The sequence below is a fragment of the Gadus morhua genome, chromosome 4 (assembly GCF_902167405.1).
Source record: "Gadus morhua chromosome 4, gadMor3.0, whole genome shotgun sequence".
NCBI lineage: Eukaryota > Metazoa > Chordata > Actinopteri > Gadiformes > Gadidae > Gadus > Gadus morhua.
The window spans coordinates 29,044,060-29,054,522 of NC_044051.1; the positions used below are offsets into that span (position 1 = coordinate 29,044,060).

Consider the following 10,463-nt stretch of genomic DNA (forward strand, 5'->3'; position numbering starts at 1 on the left):
GTGTCACATGTTTAGAGCCGTTATTGTAATGTGTTTTCCGCTGTGGGCAGATTTACTACAATCTGGTGTGAGACTGGGTTTAAGGAACGTGGTTAAATCGGATTGTTGTTTTGACGAATCCTGCGCAGCCCCCCCCCCCCCCCTTCTGAAGTCGAAAATAATCTCCCAATTTAAATGCATTGGTTTAATATTGAATAAATTAAATATTAAAATATATATTATATATAAATAAATATACAATTATTTAGCTATAATATTATAAGTTGACCATGTAGTTATTATCGTTATAACAAGATCTGTATCTGATCATTGACAATCCACTTCCACCAATCCAATCAACGAAGAGGGTTGTAACACCAAGTAACACGCTGTGCTTTTTCTATGGGGAATGTGGTTAAGGTATGACAATATTTAAGTATTTATAATATAAAAAACTAGCCTACGTAGACCTAGAGCATATCATACATTTGACATATAGAGTTAGACTATTATATACATATATTATATTATATGTATAAGGTTATAGGCGAATTCGGTTAAAATGCAGCCTCTGCTGGCCCACAACTAGATTGTCTCGTTGTCTGTATACGCTTTATAGGTACATTCTTTTTCAATTATTATAACCATGTAGCTTTTATTTTCTTGGCATTATCATTACATCCTTTCTCGTTACATCGATATAAATTATTGTTATAACGAGATCTGTATCTGACCATTGAGCATCCTCTCGGAAATGAATGAAATTCATATTGAAGGTATGGCACTATATCCCTATTCACGCCGGCCCTTCTTGAATTTAATAGACCACTTTCATGCATAGGTATATACATACCTATTTATTTATATTTATTTATTTATTATGTACGGAGACCACCAGACCTCCTCGAAGCAACAAAATAAATAAATATGTAGGCCTATGGATAAATAGGTACGTATATATATATATATATATATATATATATATATACACACATACATATTTATAGACATTTAATATAGATGTTTATTTATTGATTTGTTATATACACAGACCACTAGACCTCCTCGAAGCAACGAAAATGGTCTATTAAATTCAAGATGGGTGCATGGGCGAGAACAGGGATATAGTGCCATACCGTCAATATTAATTTCATTCTATATGGTCATTTCAAGGATCCCTGTGAGACTCGGTTGACTCGGTCGTTGAGACGGGGATCTGTGTGTGTGTGCCACGGAATACGAGTGTCATTAACTTGCATTGGTGCAAATTCCGTTGGTATATCACGGACAATTTAAGTGATTCCGTGAGGCCACCACGTATTTTGAGTTAAGCGCCCGTGGTCGACTCAGTCGTTGATACGGGGATCTGTGTGTGTGCCACGGAATACGAGTGTCATTAGGTTGCATTTGAGCAAATTCCTTTGGCATATCACAGACAATTTAAGTGATTCCGTGATGCCACCACGGATTTTGAGTTAAGCACCCGTGGTCGACTCGTTCATTGAAACGGGGATCTGTGTGTGTGCCACGGAATATGAGTGTAATCAACTTGCATTGGAGCAAAATCCATGGCCATATCATGGAAATTGGCGTGTTTCCGTGGTCATTTCACAGATTCCTGTGAGACCAGGTTGTTTCATACGCATACTGTGAGAAAACCTACAACCTCAACGACATTTCTGTTCTTTCTCAAGAACCAAAACTTGCTTTATGTGCCAACTTTTATTTTCACAGATTGTATCATGGGAAATGGTTTATTCCTGGCCCTTCCACTTTTTCCACGTGTTCACCGTAACTAGAATAGAGGAACAAATCAGAGATCTGAGAGTCAAACTTTTTCTTTGCAGTCTCCTCTGAAGTTTCTTTACGAACCGGTTTGATAGAACAGGCCGTTTTGAAAATCCCTGGCCTTGACATCGAGATATTAACATAATCCAACCCCTTTCAGGTGAATAACCATGCCCATTCCAAACACAGATGTGATGAAGAATGAGAGGAGCTCTGTCGGGTAGAGCTTTTATGACGCAACGAGTGTGTGGATGGTGGGTTTCCCGGATACATGTCGTATAACGCCACAGTGTGTGTGGATTGTAGGCTTCCCAATTATACGCTATAAGTTACGTGAAGGAAAATATATGTAAAGAAAGGATAGGATTAAAGATGATTAGATACATTTAGATGAACATTAAAATACACACTAAGAAGAATGTACTCCAATGAAACGCCACTTTACCTCCCAGGTCCTCCTCCTCCTCTTCTTCTCTGGTGTCCCCGCTCTTCTTCATGGGCGCGGACCCGTCCTCTCCCTCCAGGGTGGACTGGGTCTCTCCTGGGCTCTGACAGCTCCACCGCAGGGTGGACTCCTCAGTCTCCTGCTCCACTCCCCCAGCCCAGGCCCCATCCCTGGGCTGGGAGCAGGGGGCTGGCGGGGGTGGGACCTCCAGGACCTCCGGGAGCTCTGGTGCCCGGTCTGGGGGGAGGTCTAAGCCATTGCTGCTGGCGGTGAGGGGAGTGGAGTTGGTAGGTGGTGCCACCTCGAGGTGATGCTGGTACCGCAGCCAGTCCTCCCCCAGCTGCTCCCGGAAGCTGTCCATCCGCTCTATGTCCTTCTGGTGGGGGAGCACGATGTCTACCGGGAGGAAAGAGGGCTTTTACTTTGAAATGTACTGTTTGTATATATGTCTACCGGAAGGAGATTGGACATTTACTTTGAAATCAATGCATATATCTCTACCGGAAGGAGAGGTGAATTTTACTTTGAAAGGTTTTTATTAGTGCTGTCAGTTAAACGCGCTATTAACGGCGTTAATGCAAACCAATTTTAACGGCGTTAATATTTTTATCGCGTGATTAACGCAATTTTTATTCTTTTTTTTTTCTTTGGCTCAAAACAAAGAAGCAGTAGCCTGACAGCTATGTTCAAGGCAGTATGTTTGTATGTTCATCGTTTAATTGCACTATAGGCTTTTTTTTTTGTATCGTCCTGTTTTGATCAGTATATGCCAATGTTGTTATCAATAAAAAAACATTTGCACAAGGCAAGCCGATGCATTTCTCCATGTTGATAAGAGCATTAAAATGAGAAAAATTAATGGGCCAAAGAAATCAAGGGATATTTAGCATAGAAAAAACTTTTGCGATTAATCGTGATTAAATATTTTAATCGCTTGACAGCACTAGTTTTTATACATCCTTCTGGTGAGGTAGCACGATGTTTACTGCGAATAGAGGACTTTTACTTTGAAAGGTATGGGTTTTCTGGTGACGCGCACACACCCCTACCTTGAGAGGAGGTCCGTGGTCTGGGCTGGTGATCTGTGTCACTGAGTTCAGAGATGCTGGCCCTCCTCACCTTCACCTTGGCCTGCAGGAGGAGGGGAAACAGTGAAGGAGAGGGACACTAGCCTGCACGGAGCCTGGGCCCTTATTACAGAAACTTCCTATCTTAAGTCCTAAGTTGCATTCAGCTTTACCTAGCAACAGATGAAGCTTACGTGCGCATCAAATATTTTTTAACTATCCGTCGACGCAACAGAGACGGCAAGCGCTGTGATTGGTCCTCTAACAAAGTCATTTCCGGAATCACTTCTCCGGTTTGACTTTGCACCTTATTTACTTTGTGCATTGTTTACTTTGCACATTAAAGACCAAACACCAAATAAGTTTTGAAAAGCTTTGGATGTTAAAAATTCTCCACCAAAGACTTTTCTGACATTGGAATATAATTTTTTACCCCTACTTCAAACCGGAATCAACCGGAGTGAAGAGAGCAAGAGCGTCACTCTCATTGGCTGGAGGTTATTTTAACATTGAAAGGCCGTGCCCATATTTGGAAATCTATTGCTGCCAAGCCAAGGCCACTACAATAACTCTCCGTTGTTCAGGCAGGAAGCGTACCCTGGCCTTCTTCCTGCGGACCCGCGTCACCGCCACCTCGCCCACGGACATACTGTCGCTCAGCTCCCCCGCGCCGCTGGACCCTTCCTCTGCACCACGCTCCGTTTCCCTGGCAACCGGGGGCGGGGCCTGGGAATGGCCAATGAGCTGCCCCGGTTTGGGCAGGACCTTAGGGGAAGTGTCAGACAGTGAAACGTGATTGGCTGTTGACTGACTCATCAGAATGAACTGTATTAAAAAAATTGTTGGACAACTTGTTTCACGAATACATTGTTTTTGTTATTGTTGTAGCAGTATCTCTACAAAACAATGTCTAATGCTAAGTACTTAAGATTGACTTACGGACAGCTCTGATGAGGTCAACGTGCAGCCGTCCAGCTTGAGCTGAAACCAAAACACAGCGTATTTGAGGGTGTAGGGTAGATGCGAGGGTGTAGGGTGGATGTGAGGCTGTAGGGTGGATGTGAGGCTGTAGTGGTGGATGTGAGGGTGTAGGGGTGGATGTGAGGGTGTAGGGGTGGGTGTGAGGGTGTAGGGATGGATGTGAGGGTGTAGGGTAGATGTGAGGGTGTAAGGGTGGATGTGAGGGAGTAGGGGTGGGTGTAGGGATGGATGTGAGGGTGTAGGGGTGGATGTGAGGGTGTATGGGTGGGTGTAGGGGTGGGTGTGAGGGTGTAGGGATGGATGTGAGGGTGTAGGGTAGATGTGAGGGTGTAGGGGTGGATGTGAGGGAGCAGGGGTGGGTGTGAGGGAGTAGGGTGGGTGTCAGGGTGTAGGAGGTCTACTGACCCTGAGGTGGGCCGCCCGGGGTGAGAGGTGACGGACGGTTGCAATGCGGTGGTTCCTCTGGAAGAACAGAGGGTTCCCATCCAGGATGAGCTGGGGGAGGAGGAGGAGGAGCACGTTAGGGTCACAGGGTCACACACACATAAATACACACACCTGGACAGTAATTGGACAAGGTTCTACCAAAAAGTGTGTGTGTGTGCGTGCATGCGTGCGTGCGTGCGTGCGTGCGTGCGTGCGTAGGTGCGTGCGTGCGTGTGTGTGTAACGCAGAAGCTAACATGTGGGTGTGTTACCGTGGAGAGAACATGCAGCAGTGCCAGAGGAGCGAGCTGAGAATGTTCTAGCAGCAGGTTGTAGGCAAGGTCCACGTGTTGCAGCGACGACAACTGTTCTACACCTGGAACACACACACACAGTAAATGTTGGATTACAAGTCTGCAGCTCTCATTGTATTTATGTAAATATCAATCAAAACAGTAGTGAATATTTTTCTTGACTCCACATTAAGAACAATGGTGTGTGGATATTTTCATTCTGCAACATGTTTACCTTCATAGTGTGTGTGTTTGTGTGCGCACATATAAATGAGCATGTGATTATAAACGTATGCGTGTGTTTAAGTGTGTATGTGTACATGTGTGTGTGTTACCGTTGATGGTCTCCAGCTCGTTGTTGCGGAGGATGAGTGTGTGCAGCTTGGCCTGGGCGCTAGGGGCAAGCGATGGCGCCCTCTGCAGGTTGTTGTAGCCCAGGTTCAAATACTTCAACTCACTGAGAGGCTGAGAGACATAGAGACATGCAGAACGACAGACAGACAGACAGGCCGACAGAGAGAGAGAGAGAGAGAGAGAGAGAGAGAGAGAGAGAGAGAGAGAGAGAGAGAGAGAGAGAGAGAGAGAGAGAGAGAGAGAGAGAGAGAGAGAGAGAGAGAGAGAGAGAGAGAGAGAGAGAGAGAGAGAGAGAGAGAGAGAGAGAGAGAGAGAGAGAGAGAGAGAGAGAGAGAGAGAGAGAAGGTAAGCCAGGTTAAAGGGCTGATTATGTTCCCGGAAGGTAAACATTTTTGGGAAGCGCTTCGTCAGGCCCTTGCGGTGGATGCAAGGAGGGTCCGCAAGGACGTAAGGGGTCCGTAACCCCATTGCATTGCGTGAATGTGGGACCATGATCAACCCTTAAGAGTCCATCAACCAGCCAATACAGAAGCTCTGCCCAGCACTGTCGGTGCTTCAGGACAACCCTCAGACAGTTCAGCCCCGCCAAGTTACCAATTAATAAAAATGAAATACCACAAAGAAACACTGGAAAGAAACTACAAAACCACAAAGTCAGTTACACTTATATCTTACCAAAAATAGAGGATATCTGATCTTGATGAATCTCTCACACACACACACAGAGACAGAGACATAGAAATAGAAGATAAATAGTAGGAGCCACAGAGAGAAAAAGAGAAAAAGAGGGAGAACCAAATTGAGAGAAAGAGAAAGAGGGGTAAGACAAAGAAAGAGAAAGAAAAGTCCCCTTCAAACGTTAATTATATTATCGTGAGGGCTGCATGTGTGAAAGGGGGTGGGAGAGAGAGAGAGAGAGAGAGAGAGTGAGCGAGAGATATTTTAAGTTATCTTATTTAAATATAAGTGTAAGACAATTTGACAATGTTTTGTGCTTTGACAATATAAATGTATGTTTCCCATGCCAATGAAGCACTTTAAATTGACCTTGAGAAAGAGAGCGTGAGAGAAAGAGGAAGAGACAGAGACAGAGAGACAGAGAGACAGAGAGAGAGAGAGAGAGAGAGAGAGAGAGAGAGAGAGAGGAAAATGTTGTGCTTTGACAATGTAAATGTATTCTTTTCCTATCAACGAAGACCTTTGCATCTGTAAACGGACAGATATAAAGAGAAAAAAATACAAAGCAGGACTTGTGAGAGCGAGAGAGAAGATGCTGTGAGTGAGAGCAAGAGAAACAGGTGGCGAAGGACCCCAGATAAGGAGAGTGCACAGAGAGAGAATATGGAGAGAGAGAGTGAGAATATGGTGAGAGCGAATATTGTGAGAGCCAATATGGAGAGAGCGAGAGAGAGAGAGAGAGAGAGATACCTTGAGGAACTCAGCACAGTCCTGGATCTTGTTGTGACTCAGATCCATAGACGTCAGCACATTCAGCAGACTCTGAGGAAATCACACATTACACTTATCACCACTATGTGAGCATCCGCCTGTGTGTATTAATGCGTGCATGTGTGTGCATTAATGCCTGCGTGTGTGTGTGTTAATGCGTGCGTGTGTTTTAATGCGTGCCTGCGTGTGTGTGTGTATTAATGCTTGTGTGTGTGTTTGTGTATTAATGTGTGTATTAATGTGTGTGTGTGTGTGTGCATGTGTGTGTGTGTGTGTGTGTGTATTAATGTTTGTGTGTGTATGAATGTGTGTATTAATGTTTGTTTGTGTATTAATGTGCGTGGGCTATTCATTTGTATGTGTGTGTGTGTGTGTGTGTGTTTTTTGTGTATATTAAGGTGTGTGTACGTGTGTTTGTATTAATGTGTGTGTTTTGTGTCTGTGACTGACTGACTGACTGACTGACTGACTGACTGACTGACTGTGTGTGTGTGTGTGTCTGACCAGCGAGGCATCCAGGCAGGTGATAGAGTTGTAGCTGAAGTTTAGAGTGTGGAGGTCTAGCCAGGGGAGTGCCGAACTCAGGTCACCTCCACACAGTGACAGCAGCTCCTACACAAAGACACATAGATAATACACACACTTATTATTTTACACACACACAAACACACTTATTATTACACACACACACACACACACACACACACACACACACACACACACACACACACACACACACACACACACACACACACACACACACACACACACACACACACACACACACACACACACACACACGGTACCTCCAGGGAGGTGAGGCTTCTGGAGCACTTGAAGACCTCCAGCTGGGAGTACACTCCTCTCAGTCCCTCCAGACGGTGAGGAGGGATACGCTTCAACTGGAGGAGAGAGAGAGAAAGAAGAAGAAGAAAAAAAGAAGTAGAAGAAGAAGAAGAAGGAGAAGAAATAGAAGTAGAAATAGAAGAAGATGAAAAGAAAGTAGAATTGATTCAAGTCAAGTCAAGTTTATTTATGCAGCACATTTTAAAACAACAGTAGTTGACCTAAGTGCTGTACACAAATACAATATAAAAAACGATTCCATTGCTCTGAACATATTCCTTGATCAAGTGGAGGTGCTGATTCTTAAAGCGAGGTAGATATTTACCTCCAGGATCTTGAGGGACTTGAAAGGGAAGATCTTCACTGCAGACTGAGTCCTCGACCCGGGCACCTCTATCAGCTGGGAAATCAGAATACAACATTACAACACCATGAACCCTGTTTAAATACACCGTTATATTATGCACTAAACAACGCCACTGCTAGAAATGCTTAAAGAAATGTGTGTTTAAAATTGTAAAACTAACAATACTCTGAATGAAATGGCTCTATATGGCTCTTTCCTTCTCTCCCCATCCTCCTTTTCTCAGTATTTTTTCCTATCCCTCCCTTCACCCTTCTCTCCCCCCATCGTTCCCTATCCTTCTCCCTCCCCTCCCTTCATCCTTTCCTCTCCCTCTTCTTCTCCCTTTTCCTCCCCTCATCACTGTCTCCTTCTCCCTCCCTTTATCCTTCCCACTCTCTTTTTCTCCCTCTCCCCCATCCATCATTCTCTCTCTCTCCCCCCCTCCATCATTCTCCCTCCCTTCCTACTTCCCCCTCTCTCCACCCCCCAACCCCCCACCTTCAGTGAGATAGTCTTCTGCAGCACGTCAAACAGGAACTGCAGCTCCAGCAGGGAGTGTGTGTCGGCGGGGTGGGAGGCCAGCGCCAGGAAGCCGTGTTGGGCGCCGGGCCGGGAGAGCAGGTACTGCTCGAACAGCAGCGTCAGCTGGGCCAGCGTGGACGCCTGAAGGGTCAGGGTGCTGCTGCCGCTCAACACCTCGCCCCCTGGGGGAGGAGAGGGTGGGGAGGGGGAGAGGGGATGGGAGATGGTGGGGGGGAGGGGGAGAGGGGATGGGTGGTGGTGGGGAGGGGATGGCGGAGGAGTGGAGGAAAGGTGGAGGGGAGAGGGGGCCGGTAAGAATGTATAACGGAACTCAGACTTAATAAAAGGACAGGGCACTAACCCGCCCTGTCTACTTCGGCAGTCCAATGGTTAAAAACATTGTTTAGATATGCAAAATAAGGGTAAGTGTGAGTGTTACCATCGTTTCGGAGCAGCGCGGCCAGGCTGTGGACAAGGGAGGACTTGCCCGTGTGTGCGACAGCCATCCTGAAAACCCAACGACACACAACAGGAGATCACAACACTAGAATGTGGTGTGTGTGTGTGTGTGTGTGTGTGTGTGTGTGTGTGTGTGTGTGTGTGTGTGTGTGTGTGTGTGTGTGGGGTAGGGGGCACATTTCAATTTGCTTTGTTATGCCTACAAAACATAGGTGCATTCACTATTGGGCGTCCTGTGGCTCAGGAGCGGGTGGAGGGTAACCGGAAGGTTGCTAGTTCGATCCCCCGGCTCCTCCTAGCTGTGAGCTGTGAGCTCTGTGTCGATGTGTCCCAGAGCAAGCCACCTCACCCGGACTGCTCTGGCTGTCACCTGGCGTGGTTGACACCGCCGTTGGTCTGTGAATGTGTGTATGTGAGGCAATATTGTAAAGCGCTTTGAGTGGCCATTGAGTCGCCATTTGAGTAGCGCTGCATAATTGCAGTCCATTAACCATGTACCATTAATCTGCCTCTTCCCTTTTAAACTCCCCCTCAGCACCCCTACTTAAATAAAACAAAAGTTTAATGATATAAGAGTCGGAAGTCGGTCGTCACCTTGGTATTGAACATTTAAGTCCCCTTAACTAACCCCTAGGATCCGTGCCGCGATCCCCTCAACCCCACCATGTTTCCGTACACAACCATACACAACAGTACACGTACCTTCATCACAGTGGGAAAATAGACAGTGTAGTGCACATTTATTTGATCACTTTTAACACCCCCAACCTTCGACATACGTACCTTTAACAGGACAATCTAACAGCACTGTTTATTAGCGGAACATTCCCAAAATAAACCTAAATGTCTGAGATCTGAAAGGCAAGCAGCGAGAGATGATGTTGACATTTTATGTCACGTGACGCTGTCAACAACGGCAGAGAGAATGGCAGCCGACACGGGACAAAGATATTGAAGCATATATGTTGCAAAATTCAAATGGCAATGCAATTTGCAATTCAATAAGTCATTACATTATGCAATTGACAATTCATAATGCAATTTAATAATGTAATTTTTAAATACGTTTTTCAAAGTGTATTTTGATATGCAAAGACAATGAAATCTTCAATAAAATTTGCAAAAGTTATAACAATAAAAATAGAAAAACATTTTGTCAATTCTTTTGAGTTCCATTATTCAAATTGAAAAGCTATAGCGTCCCCGTGATTGCAATGCACTTCAGCACGCTCCCTGTGTTGCGAAATTCAAATTAGATTTCAATCCGCAAAACACTTGGCAAAATATTTTGCAAAACGTTTTGCAAAAGATAATGCAAAACGCTTTGCAAAGATTTTGCAAAACGTTTTGCAAAACGTATCAGCCAATCGCGTCTGGGCGGGAACTACGTCACTTCCTCGTCAGACCAGCTGATCATCCACGACGCTGCGTTTTATTATCCATCCGTCTCGGAGGTCCGAGGACGTTGCCTAGCGACACGCACGAACACGCCCCTTTTCCTCGGAAGGC

General features: G+C 45.3%; 1 protein-coding gene across 3 annotated transcripts in view; it reads right to left on the minus strand.

Annotated features, from left to right (window-relative positions):
• Positions 1-9,882, minus strand: part of stk11ip (serine/threonine kinase 11 interacting protein) — a 66,439-nt gene extending 56,557 nt beyond the window's left edge. For all 3 annotated transcript variants that reach the window (XR_003976412.1, XM_030353494.1, XM_030353493.1), the window contains exons 1-14: positions 9,738-9,882; positions 8,935-9,002; positions 8,472-8,677; positions 7,953-8,027; positions 7,588-7,683; positions 7,286-7,393; positions 6,761-6,832; positions 5,314-5,443; positions 4,958-5,061; positions 4,666-4,755; positions 4,219-4,260; positions 3,877-4,044; positions 3,262-3,343; positions 2,213-2,608 (exon numbers count right to left, since the gene is read on the minus strand). Coding sequence is in view for 2 of the 3 variants with exons in the window: in XM_030353494.1 (XP_030209354.1) it covers positions 2,213-2,608; positions 3,262-3,343; positions 3,877-4,044; positions 4,219-4,260; positions 4,666-4,755; positions 4,958-5,061; positions 5,314-5,443; positions 6,761-6,832; positions 7,286-7,393; positions 7,588-7,683; positions 7,953-8,027; positions 8,472-8,677; positions 8,935-9,001 (1,636 nt within the window). In the remaining variant the exon portion in view is untranslated. The remainder of the gene's footprint in view (positions 1-2,212; positions 2,609-3,261; positions 3,344-3,876; positions 4,045-4,218; positions 4,261-4,665; positions 4,756-4,957; positions 5,062-5,313; positions 5,444-6,760; positions 6,833-7,285; positions 7,394-7,587; positions 7,684-7,952; positions 8,028-8,471; positions 8,678-8,934; positions 9,003-9,737) is intronic.
• Between the last annotated feature and the right edge of the window lie 581 nt (positions 9,883-10,463).